The 27,706-nt window shown below is 42.2% G+C and overlaps 1 protein-coding gene across 1 annotated transcript in view; it reads left to right on the top strand.

Moving 5' to 3' along the window:
• The window catches only part of CAPN6 (calpain 6), a gene marked incomplete at its 5' end in the record, with an annotated part of 51,613 nt that overhangs the window by 20,657 nt on the left and 3,250 nt on the right, over positions 1-27,706 (top strand). Inside the window, 9 exons of the mRNA XM_083372323.1 lie at positions 3,902-4,033; positions 4,737-4,945; positions 5,802-5,994; positions 8,472-8,665; positions 9,236-9,313; positions 10,455-10,650; positions 13,006-13,128; positions 15,739-15,941; positions 16,984-17,105. Of these exons, the coding sequence (XP_083228449.1) occupies positions 3,902-4,033; positions 4,737-4,945; positions 5,802-5,994; positions 8,472-8,665; positions 9,236-9,313; positions 10,455-10,650; positions 13,006-13,128; positions 15,739-15,941; positions 16,984-17,105 (1,450 nt within the window). The remainder of the gene's footprint in view (positions 1-3,901; positions 4,034-4,736; positions 4,946-5,801; positions 5,995-8,471; positions 8,666-9,235; positions 9,314-10,454; positions 10,651-13,005; positions 13,129-15,738; positions 15,942-16,983; positions 17,106-27,706) is intronic.

The raw sequence follows: 27,706 nt of genomic DNA, 5'->3' as shown, positions 1-27,706 counted from the left end.
AAGAGGAAGAATAAGTTGGAAAAATGCCAAGACAGCTGGAAGCTTTTAAATATTACAGTCTTTTGTAGGTTTTGGACTATTTCACTGCCCTTTAAAACCAAACTCCTTTTCCACACTCCAAGCTCTACTTCTGGATGTAGGGATTGATCCAGCCAGAGCCTCCGTTCTTCCTATCTTCTTAGTGAATTTAATTCAGGTTTTTTTTCTGGGTTCTATTACTTTCGTGGCTTCAGATTCTAGAGCTGAGAATTAAAAAGTCGTACTTTCCTGAAAACTGCCCTAATAACATATATTAACTGAAGTCACATATCAATCCAAATTACAGTTTCCTTTAATTATGGTTTTTCGAACAAATTTTATTTAACAAATAATACTTAATTACAGTTTTGGTTTACACAGGTAGTCCTCAATGCACGACTGTTTCTTTAGCGAACATTTGAAATTACAATGGAAAATTACATTGATTGCAGTCGGTTCTCACACTTAGGATGGTCACAGCATCCCCATCCTCAGATGATTTGGGTGCTTGGTATTTATGACAGTTGCAGCATCCTGGAGTCATGTGACCTTCGTCTGAGACCTTCCCAGCCAGTTTCTGATAAGGGGGGGGAGGGAGGGAGGGAGGGAGGGAGGGGAAGAGAAGAGAGGGAGGGAGGAAGGGAGGAAGGAAAGACAAAGCAGGAGAAGAGGGAAGGAAGAAAGAAGAAAGGAAGGAAAAAGGAAGGAAGGAAGGAAGGAAGGAAGTACAAAGTGGAAGGGATGGAGAAAAGGAAGGAAGGAAGGAAGGAAGGAAGGAAGGAAGGAAGGAAAAATGAGAGGGAAGTAGGAAGGAAGAAGGAATGTAATACAAAGCAGGAGAGAGAGAAAGGAGGAAGGAAGGAAAGCCAAGTCAATGGGGATGGATGGAAAGGAAGGAAGGAAGGAAGGAAGGAAGGAAGGAAGGAAGGAAGGAAGGAAGGAAGGAAGGAAGGAAGGAAGGAATCTCTCCCCAGAGACTTTGTGATTTCCACCTTTATGTCACTCAGGAAACTGTTGGTTTGGAGATAGAGTGATTGTGATTGTGAAAGCTATTTTCCTCCTTTTTTATTTTATTTTATTTAAAACATGGATACTTATGCCACTGAGTTTATTTTGCTTGTTTTGCTTTGCTTTTGTTTTGATTACTCTGCTCTTCTGCTCTGTTATATCCTTCATATCCTTTACCCTGTCTATGTATGACATTGAGCTGATGGCACATAATCAAAAATATGAGCTGAACCAAAGAAAGGTACGAAGGTTGAGTTCCTTGCTTGTTCTTTCTCCTTCGAATGCTCCTGGTGATCAAACTGATAAAAAGAAAGTGTAGCCAGTTTTGGATCTTCACCTCAAATATATTTAACCCAGCTATTTAACCTGTAATAGTTCAAAAGATGGATAATTACGCTACATAATTGTTGACAGTGTAACTTTGGGGGCCCAAGGCTGATAATGCTGCCATATTCTAATCCCTTAATTTTTCTCCTTCCAATTTTTTTTTTTGAAAATTTACAGATAAAAGTTCAGGTCTAAATCATGGCCTTGCAGGAACCCAAATTCTGAATCTTCCAGTAGAGACTAACATTCCTTAAAAATCCAATAGAAAGAAAACCAGGTCTTATTTTTATTCATACAACATCTGCCAGGAAATGAAGCTTCGAGTATTTTGAGTGCCCGTCAAATTCTTACTGCATTGCTTCGCGTATCCTCTTTTCACAGTATATATGAAATCTTACGTAACTGCGAAAGTCAGCAAAAGCAGATGTAATTATGGTTCTGTGTTTATTTGCTTTGGCCCTGTCCCTCAGCGAGCTTTAAAACCACATCCACATGCAGAGCTGTCCGTCATGATGACCTCTGGGCCTGTCTGGCTCAAAGTGGCGAGAGGATACAGACAAGAGTTCCCATCTAAATGATGGTTCAGCTCTGTTCTTCTGGCAAGAGGCAGCGAGTAAGATATACAACTTCTCTGAACGGTTCAGAAGTTGAGCGTGTTTGATTCATGCATGGGCGAGCTTCCAATATCAACTGCCAGACAAGCAAAAACATATTTTGGAACTTGAGCTCTGATTGTGTCAGGCATCGGGTAAGAAAAACCATCTCGAGAAAAGAAGGGACATTGAAAAACAGAGCTTTTCTAGAGGGTATAACTGTGGGTGGGGGGAACAAAAAGTCCTCAGTAGATACAAGATGTTTTCTACTTTACTAAGAATCGTGGGAAAGACGTAGACTATGAACTGTCTATAGACAAGAACACTCGGATGTTATTTTGATCTTGAATGGCACAGGGTCTCCTGCTTGAGTAGGGGGCTGGACTAGAAGACTTCCAACTCTGTTATTCTGCATTCTGTATTCTATTCTGATGTTTTGTCTCATCGAAGTTTGCAGCAAAATGAGCACTAGCATTTATAAGTGTGTTTGTTCATTCATCAAAACCTCCTCAAAACATTCTGGGGAAAGTATCATCTTGAGAGTCCACCTGACAGGTAAAAGCCACCACCCTGATTGGCTTTGGACAAGAATGGAATGTCTTGTCTGGGTGAATTTGTCCTGGTGAGTTTGAGTGGATTGAAGTCAGTTTTTTTCAGAAAGGAGTTATTAAGAATGTTCTTCAATTCTTTTCAACGTTGATCCTTGGTTCTGACTTCTCCGTATGTAACGAAGAGGGAAAACTCTCAATGCTACTCACTCCGGAAAAGAGAGGTGGTCTTTTGCGTGTCCCATCCCAAGAGGTCATGCAACTAAAAGAAGGAAGTGTCACGTACCTCCTCCCTGGTAAACCACTGGCAGAAAGGGTTTTCTCTGGAGTGAAGCGGCTGGTGACAGCATACAGCATGGGAAGATATAGTAGCAATAGTAGTAAATATCTGTAGCTCAGGTGTAGGATAAGGTGGAGGTTCATTCTCCGAGCTTGTGGGTTGGTTTCTGAACATTTCGTTACCAGGCCAGGAAACATCTTCAGCAGAATTTAGGGGATGTCAGTGTCGGTGTTCTTCTGCTTATAAGGGCTTTGTGTAATCAGTAGGTTTTGTGATGGATCTTGTGATGGGTCAGGTGTGATCATCACCTGATGTGACCCACACCTGAACATCACAAGACCCTCACCTGGCATGACTTCCCCATCACAAGACCTACTGACCACACAAAGCCCTTACAAGCAGAAGAACACCAACACTGACATTCCCTGAAGATGTTCCCCTGCCTGGTAATGAAATGTTTGGAAACCAACCTGCAAGCTTGGAGAACGAACCTCCACTTTCAAGGTATAGTAGGTTGTGAGAAGAGGACTTGGAGATACCTCATGGGAATAAGTGGAGACTCAACCACATTGTCTATCTATGAACAGACCACAATGGAGACCGCACAACTCAGTTGTTAAGCAACTTGTTGTTAAGTGAAGCAAGTTGTTAAGTGAAACTGTGACTGTGGTTATGATTTCAATTTGGCTTTCCTTTGTTTTAGAGATCTGTGAAGGTGAGGATTGCCCTTACCAGCTGCACCCCCTGTTCCAAACTCACTTCTGGAATGCCTGTCTGATGGATTTTTATTATTCTGTTGGGTTCAAACAATGGAGTGCTCTTTAACTGCATTATTGTAGGAGATGGCCGGTCTGAGCCTGAGGGAGGGGTGAAGCAAGTCATCAGTCTCAAGTCCCTTTGCACCCACAAGACATCTAAGTTCATCCCACTTGAATTCTGTTGACTCTTATCTACCAGCAATATGTTTTGACTGTTAGTGGTTCAGATTCTTGTAGAAAATGTTAGCATGCCTTAAACCTGTATTCCTTTGAACCGTCTAGGATCCTTAGCCAAATTAAGGAGCCTACTAGTTATTAATCTAGGAGATATCAACCAGCCCATTTTGTTTGTATGCTTTATTCTCACAGGAGTTCTGTGAAGAACCACAGCTGACCATAAATGGAATCAGTTCCCATGATTTACATCAAGGGAGCCTAGGAAACTGCTGGTTTGTGGCTGCTTGTTCTTGCCTCGCTCTTCGGAAGACGCTGTGGCAGAAGGTACACCTCTGGAGCCATAAATGTTGCATTCCTTGGTTAAAATTTAAACATGGTGTTCTAAGCCACACCACTTTGGAGATGGTGGCCTCAGGCATGCCCCAGAACCTTCACGTCAAAACAAGTTGCATCCTCCTCAGACCATAACAATACATATTGCTGTTGGTTTGTGTTTTGGTCTAGCATTGGATTTCTCAACCTTGGTGACTTGTAAGACAGATGGACTTCAGCTTTGAATGTCTTCCAATTCCATTGCTGCCTGGGGAATCCCAGGAGTTGAAGTCCACACATCTTAAACATTGACAAGGTTAAGACACGTTGCTCTGTAAAATGGGAGTGGAGTAAGATGAAAAGAGTTTGTGGTGGGTCAATTCCCTTCCTGCAAATTTTAGCAATTGATTCAGGAGAATCCAGATATTTCTGATTTTCTTCTCCAGAAAAACCTGGATCAATTTGTAGTTAATCCAAGGAGGAATATGGAGAAGGTGCCCATCTGTACCGTTAATGGGCATCTTTTATGTAGTTTTATCTGAGAGGGATGCTTATCTCCTATCATAAATAGTCTGTTAGTTGCAGCTTCCACTTATATGTATGTAAATACTTCCTGAAATAAACAAATTGATCTCTGACTCACCAATGAATATTTTCAGTCCTATATTTGTAGTACTTTATTTTCAGGGTTTTGTTTTGTTTTTACATATTGTAGGTGATCCCAAATATTAAGGAACAGGACTGGGACCAAAAGAGACCAGAGAAATATGTTGGAATATTTCATTTCCGTTTCTGGTGCTTTGGGGAATGGATTGATGTGGTCATAGATGACCGATTGCCAACTGTAGACAACAAGCTGATCTACTGCTCTTCTAAGGACCCCAATGAATTCTGGAGTGCTCTTCTGGAGAAAGCTTATGCAAAGTATGTGATGATTAATGAGGCATAATTGCAGTTCTGTCAGCCACACAGATAAGATTTCTGAATACGGGGATATTCGTAGGCATTGTTCTCTTCTACAAGGACCTTGAAGTGTGTTCATACTAGGTAAAGGTAAAGGTTCCCCCGCACATGCGTGCTAGTCGTTTCCGACTCTAGGGGCCGGTGCTCATCTCCGTTTCAAAGCTGAAGAGCCAGCGCTTGTCCGAGGACGTCTCCGTGGTCATGTGGCTGGCATGACTAGATGCCAACGGTGCACGGAACGCTGTTACCTTCCCACCGTAGGGGTCCCTATTTTTCTACTTGCATTTTTACGTGCTTTTGAACTGCTAGGTTGGCAGAAGCTGGGATGAGTAACAGGCACTCACTCTGTTACACGGCACTCGGGATTCAACCCGCCAAACTGCCGATCTTCTGATCGACAAGCTCAGCGTCCTAACCCACTGAGCCACCGCGTCCCTGTGTTCACACTACTCCCTCCCTATTTCAGATCCATTCCAGTATAAAGAGCATAGAGTTTTAGAAGTGGTAGAAGAGTATTGGATTAAAGGAGGATGAATACTGCAGGCAAAGCAAACAAATAGCTGTTCTATTATTGCGTGATATTTTCATGGCAATTCATTACTACACGATCTTCCATCGCCGTGTAGATCTAGAGATTTATATTTGGAAGAACATTTCTGCAAGCTTAGAGTCCTTCTGAAGTCCCACCCACTTTACTGTCCCTTCCGTTGTGCAGGAACCCTTAGAGAGTTCAAGAAGGTCAGGTGTAGTTACGGGAAAATATATAACAAAACCTCATTCACTGTGCTTCTGAAACTCTGTGTCATGTCCTCTCTAGGATGGCAGGTTGTTATGAAGCCTTGGATGGGGGCAGCACAGCCGAGGCAATTGTCGATTTCACAGGAGCTGTAACAGAATCCATAAACCTAATTGATGGTAATTACGACTACAGTATCATTGAGCAGGTGAAACTCTTTAGAGAATTGCTGAAAGTTCATAAAAGGGGAGGATTGATCAGCTGCTACATCATGGTAAGTGCACAGAGAGCAAGCTGTGATGTGTCCTTTGGTCTGTCTCTGATTCCGTATCAAACTGTCAGCCCCATAAGGTAGACCAGAGTAGGAAGGCAAAAACTCCCTTTGTTGAGATTGGCTCTAATAACAAAATCTTGTAAGCCTGATTGTGCTGCACTTTCTCCTCCTCCTTATACGCAAGTGATTTAGGAAAGTGTTTGCCCGAGCCATTCCTGAATGTTATCGTTTATCTAATTTGTGGACAAATCGTTAATGGACTCCAAATTGCTAGTCGTAAATAACTTAATTTCTCCCACCTCAATTCAAACTGACCACTCTGGTGCCACAAATTTCTCTGGAAAAGGGATTCAAGAGAGATGCTGTGTGGCCAATATGTCCTTCTCTGCCATCTTCTCCGCAAAAGATTTTATGGGACTATAAATTTGGAAAGGACAACAGGGAGGCTTCAGTAATACTGAAGTCAGTTGAGAGGGCACCATAGAACATCTCCAGATCTCCTCTAGGGCTTGTTCTGTAGACACACTAGGGTGTTTTGTTGTTGTTTTTTCCTGGAGACAAATCCTTATGGGAAGGATCTGAGGTGAAGAGAAATTTGGAAACCAGCAACGCAGCCATCATGTCTCCTGAAATGCGGTTGACCTTTGTAGATATGTCTACTCCCCTTTGGAATGGGACAAAATATGAGTAATTCTTGGATCAGATCTTAGAGATAATTAAAATGAGACATATCCAAGCATGCTGTGTCATCCATTCATGTTCTTGTTTACTTCCCATGTGCATAATCAACTTCAGAGAGAGGGGGGGGAGGTGTCTTTCTACATGCCCTCACTGGCTGTGAGTAAATAAGGACTTAATGGTGACCTTGTAAAATCCTGAAGTGCAAGATTAGAACAAAAACAAAACCCAGCACAAAAGCCATCTACGTTGCATCAGATTAAAGATCCTACAACAGCCAACCAAATGCTCCAAGAAGCCCTATCAGCCAATTCTTGCCCCAGTCCTGAACCATTGATTGTTGTCTGCAATTCAGCCATACTATGTAGCATCCGAGAGCAATCATTAGGTCAGGTACAATTGTTTAATGCCTAAGACTGGTATACCTAAGTTTGACATCTGGCTGAAATCAATGAGCCCTGGAACTTCATTCACTCAAAAGTTTTATCTGTGGGAGAGGGGAAAAAACCTAAACACATCTTCAGAATGCAGCATTTTTCCACGACTTCCTTAACCTCATGAGTGGAAATAAGGATGGGGTGGAATAACATGGTTCTTACTTACTCTGCACTAATTAATTCCCAAATAGAATGGCACAGATCACAAGCGTGATGCACTGCAGAAATGTACATCAATTAACACTGAAAACCTGATTGGATTGAATTGAATTGAATTATTTTATTTTATTTGGTTCATATCCACTTATTCCATATGACCTCTCCCCATCATAAGAAATCTGTTTCTTTTGGCATGTAATTTTCTCTAGTACATGGTTTTATAGTGTTCCACAGGAAATGTTTCTTTGGTGGTTTTTGCGTACCCTGTTTTGTGTAAACTCTCTAATAAGAATCCTCTCTATTGGTGGATCATGTCATTTTACTCTAAAAGAAAACCATGTTGTCAGCTTCAAGCTTCTATATCCCTAAAAGGATCCCCCTACTCCATTTCTGGTGTAGGATATTCCATGGATTAGTCCAGAGGTCCCCAACCTTTGGGGCACCAGGGACCAGTTCTGTGGAGAGAGGTTTTTCCACAGACCGGAGGGTGTGTGGTTTTGTGTGCTGCCTGCATCCCACAGATGGGACTTTGCTTGTTTGTGCGGACCGGTTGCTGGCATGCCGTGGCCCGGTACCGGTCCATGGACTGGGAATTGGGGACCCCTGGATTAGCCTACTTATTTCATGCACCAAGCTTACCAGGGGATCTGAGTAAGTGTTTACTACTTGTTTTAGTTGGGAGATCATTCATTGTCTCTGCTGAAGAATATTCATGAGGCATAGTTCATTTCATAGCAAAAGGAGACCTCTACTTCTGAGAGAATATAATAAAAATTTTAAAAAAATCCCCAAATAAAGTATTAAGGTAACAGAAAGACAACTGTGATACCATATACCAAAAGAGCAATTCTATCCCTTTGAGTTTTCCTTCTAATCACATATCAACATGCATTCGAGACTTACTTAAAAGAACACAGTGGAGTTGATGCGTGTAGATGTGTTTGTGTTTCTACATCTGAAACCCATCTTGAGTGTATCCCTGAACAGAACTTCTCAGGTTTGACTGATATGTGTCATTAGCAAGTTCTGGAGGTTCTTATCATATCTTAAGAGGCATGTGAGAGCAGTAATACTCCATTTAGCCCTTGAGTAAATAATAGCATACAGTCAGATGGAGCAATATCTAGAAGTGGTTACTATTGATGTGAGAAACCAATAACCACAATGAAAGTTGGCATTAATTTGTGTTTGTCTTATGCCTAGCCTTCATCCCTCAGTGATTTTGAAGTAGAGACTGACATGGGCTTAGTCAAAGGTCATGCGTATTCAGTGACATCTATCCTGAAAATGTCTGTTGGACAGAAGCACCTGTGCGGTGGAAAGTCTGAGAAATTCTTCATGATCCGATTAAGGAATCCTTGGGGGAAAAGGGAATGGAATGGACCATGGAGTGATGAGTAAGGAATCCATATTTTAAGAATGATAAGAAGCATTAGAATCAAGATGACGTGAAGTGTTAATACCACTTTTTAATGCCTTGGTAAGACTACACTTAGAATATTGCATCCAGTTTTGGTCGCCACAATATGAAAAAGATATTTAGGCTCTAGAAAGTAGGCAGAGAAGAGTGACAAAGATGATTAGGGGACTGGAGGATAAAACATATGAAGAACGGTTGCAGGAATTGGGAATGTCTGGTCTAGTGAAAAGAAGGACTAGGGGTGGCATAATAGCAGTTTTCCGATATCTCAGCGGTTGCCCCAACGAAGACGGAGTCAAGCGCTCCTTCAGGGGCAGACTTTTGATAGCCCACTGAAAGCAAAGCAAGTTTTTTTTGTCCCTAGTTTCCTTTTATAAAGTTTATTGGAAAGACCAGGTTCAAGTTGCAGAAATTTCAGCAAATGCATTACTTTCACTTTTAGAGCCCAATTTATTCTTCAACTAGTGCAGCTGAACATTAAGTGCGCTTGTATTTTAAAAAATGAATAAAGTAGGCATTTAACTTTTTTCCCCTTTTCTTTTTTTAGGTCTGAGGAATGGAAAAAAGTGAGCAAATCGGAGCGCACAAGATTAGGTCTCACCCTTGAAAATAATGGAGAATTTTGGTGAGCTCAATTATTCAATCCATGTCCATGTCATATTTAGTTTTGCTTCCAACAATCCTTAGTGGTATTATCTTCTCTGCACAAGAAACTATATTTTTTCCTGGTACAAGTTCCCATCATTCATTCATTCATTCATTCATTCATTCATTCATTCATTCATTCATTCATTCATTCTCTCTTCTATGCCATTCAGCTTCTAACTGCACAGATCAGTGAACTTAGAAATAAGCAGAAAACTCAAAACTCAACACTCAACAGCATAGTGATACTAACCCACTTGAGTAGATTCTCACCCTTAACATTCCTCAAACGTTCCTCAAACGTTCCCTTCCCAAATCCATCTTTTTTATTTAATTACAAAAACACATCTGGGACGAGGTAATTCAGTGTACAATAGCAAGCTGTGCCACAAGTGGGACACCATTCTTGAGAAGACTCTGCTGTGAGTTTTCTACAGATGGGACTCCTTTGGAGACACAATCTTTATCAGGCTCTTTCTCCGATCTTACCAGATGGGAAGATTCGGTGGAGAAGAGGCCATCTCAAAGATGGCTGGGCCTTGAGCCATGAAGGGTTTTTATATTTAGTTATGTAAGAAAAAATAAGATGACTGTTCATGGCAGAGAATCCTAGCTGTTGAGTAGCAACAGAGGACCCTTTGGTATTTTATTTGCCTGTTCTGGGATGAGGGGGGACATGATAGCAGTGTTCCAATATCTCAGGGGCTGCCCCAAAGAGGAGGGAGTCAAGCAGTTCTCCAAAGCGCCCAAAGGCAGGACAAGAAGTAATGGATGGAAACTAATCCTTCAATTCTACGTGGGGAAAAACCCGAATGACCATTTCGCGGGTGTTTGTATGTGGATCTTTGGTCATTCGGGTTTTTTCCCGCGTAGAATTGAAGGTGTAGGAGCAACGTTTTGACGGAATCCCATCCGTCATCCTCAGGCTGGTGAAGGAAGCTGAAGCCACCATGTAGAATTGGAGGTATCAGGGCAACGTTTCGATGAAATCTCATCCGTCATATATATAGTGGGGGATGTTATTTTTATATGAAAAAAGAAACATTCTCTACTCACCCACCTGTCCTTAATTAAATAATGTGCTTAGGGTTTATTTTCTTTTTTAACGCTCTTTGGGTCAGGATGACATTTGAAGACTGGTGCAAAAACTTTACTGATGTGGACATCTGCCGGATTGTGAATACCTCTTTCTTCAGCATCCATAAGACCTGGGAAAAGAAAATGATGCGTGGAGAGTGGACCAAGAATCCAGATCCCTTGTTAAATCGCTCTGGAGGGTGTTTAAACCACGAAGCCACCTTTCTCCAAAACCCTCAGGTTTTCTTATAATTTATATTTGATTCATACATTGTTTGGGTCTTCTGTGGGCATAAGTATAAACCCAAAAATATTTGTTGTTCCAATATTTGAGGGGCTCCTGCAATGATGAGGGGGTCAACTTATTTTCCAAAGACTAGAGGGCAGGGCAGGAAACGATAGATAGATAGATAGATAGATAGATAGATAGATAGATAGATAGATAGATAGATAGATAGATAGATAGATAGATAGGTAGGTAGGTAGGTAGGCAGGCAGGCAGGCAGGCAGGCAGGCAGGCAGGCAGGCAGACGATAGATAGATAGATAGATAGATAGATAGATAGATAGATAGATAGATAGATAGATAGATAGATAGGTAGGTAGGTAGGTAGGTAGGCAGGCAGGCAGGCAGGCAGGCAGGCAGGCAGAAAGACAGACAGACGATAGATAGTTAGATAGATAGATAGATAGATAGATAGATAGATAGATAGATAGATAGATAGATAGATAGATAGATAGATAGATAGAATGAATACAGGACTTGACCTGACATAGTATAAGACAAGGTAAAACTGTTTTGGGGTTTTGATGTGCTTGTATTTACATCATGTTAATTTATTAGAAACGGCAAATGTAACTACCTCTTATGCATGTAATATTTAGATCCATGCTGCCATTCTTTGTTTTTTTTAAAAAAGCAAAATGCATTCAGAGCATGTACATAAGTGCACGTAGCACTGTGCACATCTCTTTAAAGCAGCTATGTCTTAGGATTGCACAGCCACCCCCGTGACTAACACGCATTCAGAATCCAGCAGTAAATCCTGTAAGGTTTTTTAGGGGTGAGGGAATTTTTTGCATACGCATAAGCTAGAAGTTCACTTTTGAAGTTGTGACTAGGATATATGCATTTATCTCCTGAAATCTCTTTTCCACTCATCCTCAGTTTGGCAGTACCTATATTCCTTTGGACATGGTCCATAATACTGGTCCATAATTTGTTCCACTGGTTTTCGTATCAGCACTGCTTTTATGCATTGCATGGTTTAAAATTCTGCAAAAATATTGCAGAATATCCAAAGGATCATGGAATCATAGAATTCTAGGACTGAAAGGGACCTTGGAGGTCTTCTAGTCCAATCCCCTGCTCAAGTCAGGAGTCCTTATACTATCTTAGATAAATGGTTGTCCAATCTACTCTTGAAAATCTCCAGTGATGGAGCTCCCAAAAACTCAGGAGGCAACACTTAGACCAGGGGTGTCAAACTCAATTTCATTGAGGGCCACATCAGCATTGCGGTTGCCCTCAGGGGACCGGGTGGGTATGGCCAGGGTGGGCGTGGCCTACTGGGTGGGCGTGGTTAGAGTGCATATGGCCTACTGGGTGGGCGTGGCCAGCTCTACATCATTGGCATCAAGGGTGCCTATGGGGGCCTGGGCAGGAGTGGGACAGATCTGGGGGTCTCTGGCAGAAGGAGGGTCTCTGGGCCAAGGCCAAGGCAGTGGGGGCCATTCCCTCACTGTTTCCAGGATGGCTTTGTGGGCCAAATGAAACCACTTCGCAGGCCGGATCCGGCCCCTGGGCCTTGTGTTTGACATGTCTGACTTAGACCGATTCTCTCTCCAGATACTGTGCAATTTCTAAAACTATTTCAGTATTATTTATCTGCAATGATCTGCATTGTGACATTTGGAGAAATTAAGCTTCTGGTGACTAAGTTCCATCAGAGGTTTTGGGATCAAAGTTCCCAAAGATCAGATTTCACTACCAATTTTCCTTATTTGAAAGTAGGCACCCATCATTTTTATCTATCAACTATCCCAAAGATAAGCAGTGATCACTTCAGCACCTTTAAAATGAATAAAACTGGCACAGACAACTAATCCTTGAGTTTCATCCTACAGGTTGAACTTTGATCTGCCTCCTAGGATTGCCCTATATCACTACATTTGTCTACAAAACATCCCTGGAGCTAGGTTAGGTACATATTTCTGGCATTCCACCTTCCAACATTGGCCAATCAGATACCTCCAGAGCTTCCCTCAATAAGGCTGATAAGAATCCCCATAACTCAGAACTAACCTCCAGGAGGTTTCGTATTTTCCAAGTATGTACTTCAACATCCAAAGAGCCTTCAAGTTGGGAGATTATGGCACTGATCTTCAAAACATCTGTACTGGACTTAGTTGGGAAAGTTGCATCAAGTGCTGTGTAAGGTTGCTGTATGCAAACATATGTATATCACTGGAAAGATCTAAAATGTCAATAACCCTGCACGAGAACTTAGTAACAGTTGCTTCCCAACCCTTGGGTAGTTTTCATATAAACTACACTTTCATAGCAGTTTGGTCTGTTCTTCTTTTTTTTCTTCAGTACATCTTTGATGTTAAGAAGGTGGAGGACAAAGTCTTGATCTTCCTGCAGCAGAAGGACCAACGGATTCACAGGAAAGAAGGGGCAGGAGATAACCTTGTTATTGGCTTTGAGATTTTCAAGGTAGGTCTCCATCCACCTGCACTCAAAACAATTGCCCTAAAGAATGTAATGTATCTTGTATTTTTGTGCTTATTGTTCACCTGGCAGATCCAGCCATCAGATCTACCTTCATGTGCAGGTAGATCTCACTTCACCAGCCCTTGTTCAGCAATTAGGTGCTGGTGATGACCTATAAAGCCCTAAATGGCATGGGTCCGGATTATCTTAGGGAGCACCTGCTGCCAGCGTCAACTTCCCATCGTCCTGTGCGCTCCCACAGGGAAGGCCTCCTCAGGGTCCCGCCGGTCAAGGAGTGCCAGTGGGTGATTCCCAGGGGGAGAGCATTCTCGGTGGGTGCGCCTGCCCTATGGAATCAGCTGCCAGTGGAACTCCGGATCGCCCCCGACCTTCGTTCGTTTCGCCGGGACCTGAAGACCTGGCTATATGAGCTGGCTGGCCTGGACTGAGGGATTTTTAAGGTTCTAAATTCAATTTTAAAGTGTTGGGGCTATTAATTTAATTGTATTTTAATCTGTATATTGTATCTTTTTAATTTTCCCTGTAAACCTCCCTGAGTCCTTCGGGAAAAGGGCGGTATATAAATCGAATAAAATAAAAATAAATAAAAAAATTAAAGAGTTACAACAATGCTAAACGAATGGGACTTACAACTGGTCCTTGAAGTACCAGCTGTTGCAGTGTCCCCACAGTCACATGATTGTGACTTAGATACTTGACAATGGTTACTGCATCCCGCAGTCATGTGACTGCTAACCGTGACCTTTATTACTGGCTTCCAACAGGCAAATTCAATGGGAAGTTGCAAATCATGGTCACAGGATGTCATGCTTTATGACCACATGGGATTTATTTAAGACTAGCAACCAGAAGTGTCATTACAGGTCATAGATTTTTCTGCTCAATGACTTAAGTTGCCATTCCCAATTACCCATAGTTAAGCAAGGACTACCTGTGAGATTACTTTCACAAACCTTTGCATCCATAATATGAAAAAAGAACTTGAGACTCTAGAAATAGAGTGCGGGGACGAGCAGCAAAGATGATTAGGGGTTGTTGTTGTTAGTTGCGAAGTTGTGTCCGACCCATCGCGACCCTATGGACAACGTTCCTCCAGGCCTTCCTATCCTCTACCATCTTCTGGAATCCATTTAAGCTCACGCCTCCTGCTTCAGTGACTCCATCCAGCCACCTCATTCTCTGTTGTCCCCTTCTTCTATTGCCCTCAACCTTTCCCAGCATTAGGCTCTTCTCCAGTGAGTCCTTCCTTCTCATTAGGTGGCCAAAGTATTTGAGCTTCAGCTTCAGGATCTGGCCTTCTAAAGAGCAGTCAGGGTTGATCTCCTCTAGGACTGACCGATTTGATCGCCTTGCAGTCCAAGGAACTTGCAGGAGTCTTCTCCAGCACCATAGTTCAAAGGCCTCAATTCTTTGGCGCTCAGCCTTTTTTATGGTCCAGCTTTCACTGCCGTACATTGCAACTGGGAAGACCGTGGCCTTGACTATATGCACTTTTGTTGGCAGGGTGACATCTCTGCTTTTTAGTGTGCTGTCTAGATTTGCCATGGCTTTCCTCCCCAAGAGCAAGCATCTTTCAATTTCTTGGCTGCAGTCACCGTCTGTGGTGATCTTGGAGCCCATGAAAATAAAATCTGTCACTACCTCCATTTCTTCCCCATCTATTTGCCAGGAATTGAGAGGGCCGGATGCCATGATCTTGGTTTTCTTAATGTTAAGTTTCAAGCCAACTTTTGTACTCTCCTTCTTCACCTACAACAAGAGGCTCTTTAGTTCCTCTTCACTTTCTGCCATTAGAGTCGTATCATCTGTGACAGCGACATGATTAGGGACCTGGAGGCTAAAACATATAAGGAACAGTTACAGGAATTGGGTTTGTCTACTGTAGTGAAAAGAAGGACTAGGCTCAAGGTTGACTCAGCCTTCCATCCTTCCGAGGTAGGTAAAATGAGGACCCAGATTGTTGGGGGCAATTAAGCTGACTGTGTAATAATGCCGCTTGGGGTGTGTGTGAAAGCCCTAATAAGCAGGCATATACATAGAATGAAGGCTACTGCTAAGCACATTGATTTGTGCTTTAAATTGTAAGCCGCCCTGAGTCTTCGGAGAAGGGTGGGATATAAATGGGATTAAAAAAAATATTTGAGGGGCTGTCACATAGAAGAGGAGGGGGTCAACCTATTTTTCAAAGCCCCTGAAGGCAGGACAAGAAGTAATAGATGGAAATTAATCGAGGAGAGAAGCAACCTAGAACTAAGGAGAAATTTCCTGACAGTGAGAACAATCAACCAGTGGAACAACCTGCCTCCAGAAGTTGTGGGTGCTCCCATCACTGGAGGTTTTAAAGAAGAGTTTGGACAGCCATTTGTCTAAAATGGTGTAGGGTTTCCTGCTTGTGCAGAGAGTTGGACTAGATGACCTCCAAGGTTCCTTCCAACTCTGTTATTCTGTTTCTATTATTTCCTGAACAGCCGTTCCTGAGTGCACTTGAGCTTCACTGTTGGAATCCAGCATACAGTATGAAAATAGCCTCTGACAAGCCAACTCCCCTCCGAATGGGAACATGTCAAACCTCCATTTGTTTTCCCACCTTAGGTGGAGGATAACCGAGAATATCGCTTGCACCAGTTGAAAATGCAAGAGAGAATAACGAACTTCACCTACCTGAACAATCGCACCGTGTACCTGAAGATGCTTCTCAAACAAGGCCGATACCTTTTGACCCCAACCACGTTTTCTCCAAACACTGAAGGGGAATTTATTCTGAGGCTCTTCACAGATGTTCCATCAGCACTCAGGTACTAATTCAGCATCTACCATCTGGCAATGGTCTAGGGCAGGGGTAGGCCACTTTGGCTCTTTTATGATTCATGGACTTCAACTCCCAGAATTCCTCAGCCAGCCATGCTGAGGGGAAAGGGAAAGGTTTCCAAGCTGAGCCATTGCTGGCTCAGGAATTTTGGGAGTTGAAATCCATGAGTCATAAAAGAGCCAAGGTTGCCTACCCCTGGTACAGGGTTTCCTGCCTGAGCAGGGGGTTGGACTAGAAGACCTCAAAGGTCCCTTCCAACTCTATAACTGTTATTGTTATTGGATAGGGCTTTTTCTCTTCCCCATTTTGCTAGTCCTCACTGAAACTTCCACGCATTTGATAAAGGAAGAGTGACACAATGCAGGGAGGAAGCAAGCTGCTCATGGAATTGTAGTGAACAAGTTGAAGGTTGCAGACACTCTGGTGTCAACTGCGTTTTGAGTCTGTGTGATGAAAACAATATGCATTGACTTCCTGCAGTTTTCATTCACGTTAGGACACTGTTCCACATTGCAAAGTGGTAATTCGATATAGGTGATGCCATGGAGTGACAACCATTGTCCGAAATGCATTGAAATCAGTCATCTACACAGTATTTGCGTTGTAATTTTTATCATAAATAGCTGTCTAATGGCTTACGGACGATATCTGGAGTGATTGATAAAGGAAAATATTTGTAGCTCAGGGCTGAAATGAGGGATCCTTAGTGCTCTCTGACCTTGCTTGTTTTCTTGCAGACATTTCATCACCCAGCTAGGTAATACCATTCATTATAGTGCAAGGTCAGTGCATGCCAAGGAACCCTAATATCTGGAGTGACTCAAAACAACGAACTAAAACAAAACTACCATTATTGTGTATCATTTAGCAAATTTTTAGCCCCATATATATATTAACTATATTAACAATCCTGGCTAATCCTTGGCTTGAACATATTATATGAACTAGGCTTTAAAGTTCAGGCGGAACGTATACGTCTGCTAAGCTTTCTCTGCAACCTACATACCCATTTCACTTTGATATTTCAGGGAGCTGAAACAGAACAAACCCAGACTGTCTTTCCTGGATATCCTGCTGGGTGTCCGTAAGAGGATGTCCCTCGTTAAAGTCTACAGGGTGGAAGGACTCCAGAGTCAGAGCAGTCACGGGGGTAAGTCCTGCCAAAATGTTATCTAAGCAATGGAATGTCGAGACAAGCCAAAATTTAAAAATTCATTCCTTGCTTCTAGGGCCCATCCACAGTTCACTGAAGGACTTATTGCTTAGTTTCACCCGATTGCAAAGTTTTCCAAAAGTCTAACCACTTAGAACTCTCCACGCTTGGATTCATACTTACGGTTTTTGATGTAATGCAGAAATGAGCATGCGGCCATTTCAACAGCACAAACTAGAACATAGGAAAATAAGATTGGGAGGGACCGTGGAGGTCTTCTTGTCAAACCCTCTTCCCCTTGCAGGAGATTATATTCCATTGGCTCTTCTTGAAAACTTCAAGACCCCACAACTTCTGGAGGCAAGCTGTTCCACTGATTAATGGTCCTCACTGTCAGGAAACTTTTCCTTAGTTCCAGGTTGGATCTTGCTTTAATAATCTTCCACCCATTAGTTCTTGTCTTATCCTCAGATGCTTTGGAGAATAGCTCAACCTCCTCTTCTCTCTGACAGCCCCTCAAATACTGGAAGACTTCTATCATGTCACCCCCTACTCCTTCTCTTTGTTAGACCCGACATACCTAGCTCCCACGTTCATTCATCATACGGTTTAGCCTCCAGACCTCTAATCATCTTGGTTGCTCTTCTCTGCACTCTTTCTAGAGTCTCAACATTTTTTTTGTATTGTGATGACCAGAACTGGATGCTATATTCCAAACTAATATAAATCCCTTTTGGTTACTGAGTATCCACGCTGTTGTACATATCAAGCATCAATTACTGGTTTTGCTAAATATGTGCTTTTGCTGATAACACAGCAATCAATTTCTGCCTTCCTCCAGCCTTAATCAATATCTGCTTGGCCTATTAACGCATGGGCCATGCAGAAGGCAAAATTACTTAAAGTCAAGCAGTGCCCTCTGCTGTCTAAATACTGTTTTCCAGTGCTTTTTTGCTACTCTCCTTAACAGCAGCACAAAAACCCCTACAGATCAAATTAAATTGTTTGCCTCTCAACCAGAATTAGATTTTGGGTTAGCAAATGGCTTACGTTGACATTTTCTCCGTTATCTTGCTCTGGATCCTTTTAAAAGGAGAAAAGGGAAAACGGACCTAGAACTAAGGAGAATTTTTCTGACAGTTAGAACAATTAATCGGTGGAACAACCTTCCTCCAAATGTTGCGAATGCTCCAACACTGGAAGTTTTAAAGAAGAGATTGGACAACCATTTGTCTGAAATGGTATGGGGTTTCTTGCCTGAGCAGGGGGGTTGGACTAGAAGACCTCCAAGGTCCCTTCCAAATCTGTTATTCTGTTGTTCTGAAGACTGGGACTATCTGAATGCATTGATTAATGGTAGATCAGCTTTCCGTAAAACCAATTTGCTCCTTTTTGCAAATATCTTTTCTTGTTTCAGCCAGTCCTGAAGTTTCTGTTGTACACGTCTTGCACAGAGTTGGCTGATTGTGTTGAGCAGGCTGATTGGTCTATAATTGGCAGGATCATTCTTTTCTCCTTTCTTTAATATATGAGGATAATGACTGCAAGCCCCCAATCCTTGGGAGCTTGGTGATAGGTGTTTCTGCAAGTGAGTACAAAGCCAGATTGGAAGCGCAGAAGTTTAGGCTGTTTTTAATGGTCTCTGGAGGGATTAAATCTTCTCCTGGGGCTTCTTTTATCCTTACTTGAGCAACGAGATTCTGGATCTCTGTTTGTACCTGAATGCACTGTTAAGAGTTTCAGTGATCACCAGAGGAAAGATAAAAGGAAGGAATCGAAGGAGTACAATATGGGTGCACTGACAAAAGGCAAAAGGCATGGGATGTTAAAAGATGTCAGGCCCCAAGAACCAGGAATGACATATTGAGTTACTTCTGGGTAGTCTCTTTATCGTTGTTTGCCTACAGACAGAATTTTGCCAGACTAAAGCAACTATCCGCGTGATTATAGATATATGCTGGGAAGGGGCTGTGTTTGCCACCTTCCTGCCTACCAGACATTCCAAGCTCTGCGGCCTCTTCATCCTCTGAGAGTCAGCCCCCACCCCACCCTTCCTGGAACTTCAGACTACATTCCATCTCACACATACACACACACAAAGCCTTATGAACTGTACACCTTTTGCGTGGCCTGAATTAGGTTAAGGGCCATCCTCTTCACAGATGAGGACAAAGGAGTTTTTGCAGGGCGAAGGAAATCTGGTGCCATTTCATTGAAATATAAATGTAATTAAATTGTAGCTAAAGCAACTGAACACAGTTCACAGTAACTCCCCACGTATTTAATCCTCTTTCCCATCTGTTGCATTAAAACTGAACATTTGGCAGAGTCTTGGACAGCCTCACAGTCAAGATTTCTGATAATTGGTTGCAGCTCTGGGACTTGGGGCTGTTTAACTCCTAAATTAGTAAATTCCATAAACAACAGAAAGATCTGAGACCATGTTACAATCCTAGGACTTTTCCCAGCATCAATTGTTTGGGTATCTCAGATGAGGCCTCTTCTTCTCATGGCCCTTAAGGTATAACACTCTAGCCAAATCCCATTTGGCCTTATTTGGTAAACCTTGAATGCTTATTTAGTAGTCCTGAGGGCTACATCTAACTCTATCATACTCAAAGTATTAACAGCATGTCATGGATGCTTGCATAAAACAGTAAAGGGGTTCCTATTTACAGCACAAATGGGTGGCTAGTCACAAAAGTCACTGGAGGTGACTATTACACATCCCTGGGACTGCAAAAATAATAAATAAAGAAGTCCTAAGGCTTCCATCAAGGTTCCAACTGATGATCCCAAGCACAGCTGAGACATTCCAATCTCTAATGCAAAACTTTATTGAGTACAGCATATCGGCACTGATGAATAGAAAACCAGCTCCAGTTAATTTGGCACCAGATCAGTAAATTGAAAGCATAGAAACGCCCCTGGCAATGCAAGTCACATTCCCCAATTAAACCTCAGACAAATGCTATGAGAGAAATCTTTCCTTACTTCGTAAATAATCTGAATGACCTTTACGCCCAGACTTCCTGGCTCAGCCCTGCAAATGCACATTCCATTCATCCTTCCTCCTTCCTGGGGTCTGTTAGCCAGCTAAGAAACAACCATGGCTGAAACAGAATAAAGTTCCTTTGAAGCTTGACACCAAGCCTCACCAAAAATATCACTTGAAGCCAAGATCGCCAAACAGAGGCTGCCATACTTTGGCCATGTCATGCAAGCTGACTCACTCAAAAGGTCAATCATGCTAGGGGGGTAATCAGTGGGAAATGGATTTTCAGAAGATCAGCCAGCGAAGTTGTCTTCTTCGCAACTGCCCAGAGCTTAAAAAAGTGTAGATAAATGAGAATGTAGATAAATGGAAAGGTAACAGCGTTCCGTGTGCCTTTGGCGTCTAGTCATGCCGGCCACATGACCACAGAGACGTCCTCGGACAAGCGCTGGCTCTTCGGCTTTGAAACGGAGATGAGCACCGGCCCCTAGAGTCGTAAATGACTAGCACGCGTGTGCGGGGGAACCTTTACCTTTACCTTTAAATGAGACAGGAGCTTGATTGTGACTCTCAACTTGACTCTTGGCCCCCTTCTCCATGGATACTCCAAATCCAGGTAACAATTACTTAAGCTATCAGTGTGCTCCACAGAGCTTCGCGCTAACACAGCCCGCTCCTCTGCATTTGGAAACCCACAAACATTTGTTTTATTGATCTGTTGATGATGCCCTAAAAATCTGAGAAAGCACCTCTCTTCTTTTCCTAGCTTCCTCAGGGAATGTTAGATGTTAAAAGCATTCTGCAGAGAAGCTCTAAAAATAGCCGTTTCAGCAGAAAAACAGCTCAGTTTCTAAACCATTTTGTTGTTTGCTCATTGTTTTGTTATTTGGGCCCCCTTACAACAGCTAAAAGATTATTTATTTCTACTGTCCCACGGCATTCAGCAAAAGTGCAGCCTATTAAATTAAACTAGTTGGGACAATCGATGGTCTGATGGTCGATATCTCAAAGAATCTATGCAGAATCACTACCGAATTAAGAAGAAATCTTATAATCAAAGGGCTTGTTACAAATGCTCTTGAATCAACACTTCTGAGCGTGTTCTTACAAACCTGTTCTCTATATTTTTCCCCCTTGACAGATTTTATTTTTAGACCATTTAAGAAAGCAATTGCTTCATTTTCTTCATTTTAGAACACAGTGACTTTAGATAGCATAACCTAGATCAATGCCTTAAAATCAAAAGAACAAATGTATTTCCAGTTGTGCAATTTATCTTCCTTGCCAGGCCTAATAAAGCCAGAGCTTTATTATACAGTGGGGAACTCTATATAAGTCAACACTGCATTAATGTTCTTAACTCTTTCTTTCTCAAACTGTGTTAACATATTATATGTAATATTTTGAAACCCAAACAAGACTATAGTTGGATAAGACCAAATTGTATGTGCTAAAGAGCTTTCAGATTTGTTCCAATATCCAATATTCTACAAAATATCCAAAATCCAGCCCTTTTTAAATGCTCCTCAAATAAAGATGAAATAACCCTTTTTGATTAATCAGTTTCATTTTTTAAATCAGAAAGACAGTATAATTTACATTTCTTATGAAAGAGATCCATTGATTCTTCAAAATTAAACATTCTAAGAGCGCTGAAGCATCTGGGCCATACCAGTTAATACATGTTTCAGCTGTATATACTGCCAAGTAAGTATTATGGATAGCTTGTATGCAGAACACACCCTCTCAAACTCTAACAGAAACAACTGGAAATCAACTAATTTGAAGTATTGATGTAGGAGAAGTGCAGGCAGAGCTGGGAGGCAGACTTAAACAAGTCATCAGCTTAGAGTCATTACGTTCCCACAAATGGTCTGAGTTCAATCTCTCTTGAATTCTTCTGATCCTTATCTGGGGTAATTTTAATACTGAACCTTAGTTGACTAGATTCTTGCATATAGGCTTGAGCAATGATTGTAGGAGAACAGCATAGTCCTAATTCTTTGCACCTGACATTAATCTCGTCAACTAAAGTTCAGTACTAAATTAATAAGGGTCAATGGCATTCAAGAGGGGTGGGGACTTGGACCATTTATGGCACTGTAATGACTCAAAGCTGATGATGCACTTAATTTTGACCCCCAGTTCTGGCTGCTGATCTCCTACAATTGATGCTATGGGCTCTCATCATTCCAATAAAACATCTTCACCACTATTTTCAAATCCAAGTTATTCTGTAATGTTAATTTCTCTTGTGATTTGGGATCGAAACATAACCACTTGCCTGCTAATAACCAAATACATTTAGGATATTATAAACTTGTTTAATATACCAGGGCCCTAAAGCTAGTAAAGATTTCAGGGGTGTTACACATTAGCTCTCCAAATAGCCCTAAAGAGGGTAATATTCATAAAAGGTCTGATTCCACAAAATATAGCATAAAAGCTCAGTGATGATATAGTTGAAAATTCTGTCAAGTTGAAGCTGCCATCACCATAAAGTAACCTCTCTTCAGCCAAGAGTTTAGCCAGCCATAAAATTGTTCTTATTAATTTATCTATTTAAATATCCTAATAATGTTCATTTTACTCCAGAGACTTAATGGAAGTTTCAACCATTGAGTTATATCCACTAAAACCGTATCTATACATTTAGACATGCTGAATTCAGCATATTGTGATATATTTGAGAAGGTATTTAATGCAGTCAAGGGCATTACTTTGTTTTGGTTTTCTGCCTTCAAGTCAATGTTGACTCCTGGTGGTTGCTTGGACATATCCTAGCAGTTTTCTTGGTGAGATTTTTCAGGAGTTGTTTGCCATTTCTTCCTTCCTAGGTGAAAACCCATAACACCAAATAAATGCAATCTGAGCCATATCAAAGGTTCGTTTTTTCAGTGTCCAACAAAACCTGGGACTGAGTCCAAGGTATATATACCCAAAATCCTGCCTCCAGCAGTTTGCGTTGTCTCTAGTTCCTTAAACTTGAATTAAATCCCAAGGGAAGAATGTCGTCCCAGGTGACATCTATTCAGCTACTTGCCTAACAGCACAGAGAATAAAACAAATTGCATTCATTCCGCTCTGCACATTCCTACCCTTATTTCTGGCTCAAAAATATCCAAGGAACAATGTTGCTTCATGACACACCGTTGAGGAAACAGAGGCTGCCAAACTCAACTTGTTTCTAATCTGTTAGATAAAGGAAATTGGATCCTGTTCATTAGAGATGAGAATGTGTGCCAATTTCCTCGCCCAGTCCTTGAAAAATATGTGCTTTTCACAGCCTGTCTGCTAATTGGGACAACATTTCTGATATTGAGAAATGTTTTCCTTTACATACTCCTATTTTTTTAACCAGTCCAGTCCACTGGGAAAACCAGGGTTTTTTTTCTGGATCCCAAAGTGAGCCTTTTCTCCAGACTAGCCATATCCAGTTCCTGCAATCATTCTTAAAATATATGAAGAATGGTTGCAGGAATTGGACATGGCTAGTCTAGAGAAAAGAAGGATGAGGGGTGACATGATAACAGTGTTCCAACATTTGAGGGGCTGCCACAAAGAAGAGGGGGGGTCAAGCTATTCTCCAAAGCACCAGAAGGCAGGACAAGAAGCAACGGATCAAGGAGAGAAGCAACCTAGAACTAAGGAGAACCTTCCTGACAGTCAGAACAATTAACCAGTGGAACAACCTGCCTCCAGAAATTGTGGGTGCTTCATCACTGGAGATCTTTAATAAGAGACCAGACAGCCACTTGTCTGGAATGGTATAGGGCAGACATGTCAAACACAAGGCCCGGGGGCCGGATCCGGCCCGCGAAGTGGTTTCATGTGGTCCCCGAAGCCATCCTGGAAACAGTGAGGGAACGGCCCCCACTGCCTTGGCCCTGGCCCAGAGACCCTCCTTCTGCCAGAGACCCTCAGATCTGTCCCACTCCTGCCCAGGCCCCCATAGGCACCCTTGATGCCAACGATGTCGAGCTGGCCATGCCCAATCAGTAGGCCATACGCACTCTAGCCACGCCCACCCAGTAGGCCATGCCCACCCATTGGCCACGCCCACCCAGCCCCTTGAGGGCAACCGCAATGCTGATGTGGCCCTCAATGAAATTGACTTTGACACCCCTGGTATAGGGTCCCCTGCTTGAGCAGGGGGTTGGACTAGAGAGAAGACCTCCAAGGTTCCTTCCAGCTCTTTCTGATTGATTGATGGAAAGGTTATGTTTGCTGGCCCATGTTGATCTCCTTGGGACATATGTTGTACCTATGGTTACCTGGATGAAACCAACATTTGCTGGGACATAAAAATAATCCTTTTGCTTCTAGGAATCATATTAAGTGCATGGCTTAAATGCAGAGTCTGTGACACACTGCTATACGTTGCCAAGACAACAGTTGTTTATAATGATTGACAGACTGTCTTAGAAATAGCTGGCTGAAAATTGCCATAATGTATAGTTAGGTCAATAAATCTAGAATGTTGTAAGAGACATATCCGAAGAAACCTATGAAGGAAAACATTCTGATGGGACTTTGTTGGTAACTGCAGCCTTTCACTTTGAGATGTCATGCTCCAAAATCCATTATAAGATTTGTTCCTTGAGGTTAAGAGTGGAATTCACGTTTATTGACAATATAAAATTAGATATGCATTAATATGGGCGTTTTGAGCCTATGGTCATATCTGTGCCTTTTTGAGACCATGTGTTTATGTAGGAAAGTCATAAAACCACTTATAAAAAATAGAAAAAGCAACTATTATATAAATAAAAGTAAGCGTTAAGAGTGGTCCCTTTCCTAGAGTGGTTTATGAGGATTTTTATGCAAGGAACCAAAAGTCCAAATGGGGATATTGGACTACAATTCCCATAATTTCCAACATTTGACCATGCTAGCTTGACATGGTGAAATGCAGAATCTAAATATACCTTGTGAGTATCAGGGGAAAGTTGCCATTAGTCCCACCCCCCCGCCGCCACGGTCCTTCTATGCTGTATCCGTTAAGGGTTATCTCGGTATTTATAGAGCACAGGCGATCTTGTCTTGATTGTATAGATTTACAAAACTGATTTGCTGAGTGAGAAATAGCCCCTTATTTTGGACCACACCCATCTCCAAAATCAAAAGCACAGCTTTCAACTTTGCGCCTAAAGGCAGGACAAGAAGCAACGGATGGAACTTATCAAAGAGAAAGCCAACCTGGAAGTAAATTTCTTGACAGCGAGAACAATCAATGGAATGGGGTTGCCTCCAGAAATTGTGAGTGCTCCATTCCTGGGGGGTTTGGGGGAGCCATTTGTCTCCTCCTTGAACAGGGGGCTGGACTAGAAGATCTCCAAGGTCCCTTCAAAGTCTGTTATTTTGTTATTTTTTTTCCAGCTCTCATCATAATTTCTTCGGCCTCCTCCTCTCCCAGGTTATGATTAACACAAGCCCCTGTTGTTATTTAAGCAGGCAATTAGTTCCAGTTGGCAATAACTCTCCATATATTAATCACCGTATGTCGATTAACATGGGCTGAGTCTGGCCACATAATTAATCAGAGTGTTTTAATCATAAGTGGGGTTTAGGACAAGCGAGCCATTGATAACACACAGTCTATTTTTTGCTGCTGTTGTTGTTGTTGGAAAAAGCCCCCATGGAGCCTTTTCTTGCAACTGAATCCTTGTGTTTTGCAGTCCCTACAATATTTGCAGGTGCTGAAGCAACATTTTTGTATATATAAGCCTGGGTGCTACGTTTTTGGCCTCTCCTGATATTAAAATGCCCCCTTTTTAATGCAATGGAAGGGAGAACATATGACATATGTAGCTGAGCTGGGCGCACTCCATCAAGCTGATCCCGCTGTGTGGTTTCACTTTGCTATATTTGGTGGGACTTAAGAAGAGATTAGGAACGCGGTGGCTCAGTGGGTTAGGACACTGAGCTTGTCGATCAGAAGGTCGGCAGTTTGGCGGGTCGAATCCCGAGTGCCGCGTAGCAGAGTGAGCGCCTGTTACTCGTCCCAGCTTCTGCCAACCTAGCAGTTCGAAAGCACGTAAAAATGCAAGTAGAAAAATAGGGACCACTACGATGGGAAGGTAACAGCGTTCCGTGCGCCTTTGGCGTCTAGTCATGCCGGCCACATGACCACAGAGACGTCCTCGGACAAACACTGGCTCTTCGGCTTTGAAACGGAGATGAGCACCGGCCCCTAGAGTCAGAAACGACTAGCACGCATGTGCAGGGCAACCTTTACCTTTACCTTTAAGAAGAGATTAAAGGAGGAGACTATTCTAATTAGCTCTGGAACCATTCAAGGAATCTATTCCTTATGCGCAACCTATGCCCGGAATTCTTTGCGAAGTAATGGAATTCCTAGACATAGAATGTACTATAGGTAGTCCTCGATGTATGACCACAACTGAGCCCAACATTTCTGTTGCTAAGTGAGACAGTTGTTATGTGAGTTTTGCTCCATTTTATTGCCTTTCTTACCACAGTTCTTAAGTGAATCACTGCAGTGGTTTAAGTTAGTAACCCGGCTGTTAGGCAAATCTGAGGTCCCCACTGCTTGTCAGAATGTCATAAAAGATGACCTTGGGACACTGCAACTGTCATCAATACATCTGGATACATCTGGATTTTGGTCACATGACCCCAAGGATGCTGCAAAGGTCGTCAGTGTGAAAAACGGTCATAAATCACTTTTTTCAGTGCCCTTATAACTTTGAGCTGTCAGTAAATGAATGGTTGCAAGTCAGGGACTACCTATAGAATGCATATTATCTGAATGGCTGTGCAAATAGCCACAACACATGCTCCGTATTTTTAATGTGCCAAGAACCTCCCCTGGAATAACCATTTTCTCGAGGAAAGAAATCCAACGTGTCTTGTGTTAAGCTGTTGGTATGAACTAAGCAACAAAGATGATCAGGGGAGTGGAGGCTAAAACATACGTATAAGGAACGGTTGCTGGGATTGGGTATGTCTAATCTAACGAAGAGAAGGACGAGGGAAGACATGATAGCAGTGTTCCAGTATCTCAGGGCTGCCCCAAAGAAGAGGAAGTTAAGCTATTCTCCAAAGCACCAGAAGGCAGGACAAGAAGCAACAGATGGAAACCAATCAAGGAGAGAAGCAACCTAGAACTAAGGAGAAACTTCCTGACAGTTAGAACAATGAATCCGCAGAACAACCTGCCTCCAGAAGCGGTGAATGCTTCAACATTGGAAGTTTTTAAGAAGAGACTGGACAGCCATTTGTCTGAAATGGTATAAGGTTTCCTGCCTGAGCAGGGGGTTGGACTAGATGAACTCAAAGGTCCCTTCCAACAATATTATCATCATCATCGTTGTTGTTGTTGTTGTTGTTGTTGTTATGACAGTGGATCAGTTAATCTGCCCAGGAAATCAAGTGGAGTGTCTCCTTTGATTGGACTGTGATAATGAATGTTCTCTTGGTGTGACAGCGAGTCTATATTTACTTGTAGCATTGCCCCTTTTGTGTGCAGAGTGAGGGAAGGGTTAGTTGCAGGCAAATCTTTTATCCAGGAAAAAAGTAGGAAGATGGAAAGTAGAATACAGATCGTCCTCAATTTACAACAGTTCATTTAAGGACTGTT

This window comes from Vipera ursinii (genome assembly GCF_947247035.1).
Source record: "Vipera ursinii genome assembly, chromosome: 12".
Lineage (NCBI taxonomy): Eukaryota > Metazoa > Chordata > Lepidosauria > Squamata > Viperidae > Vipera > Vipera ursinii.
This window is presented reverse-complemented; position numbering and strand designations above follow the sequence as displayed.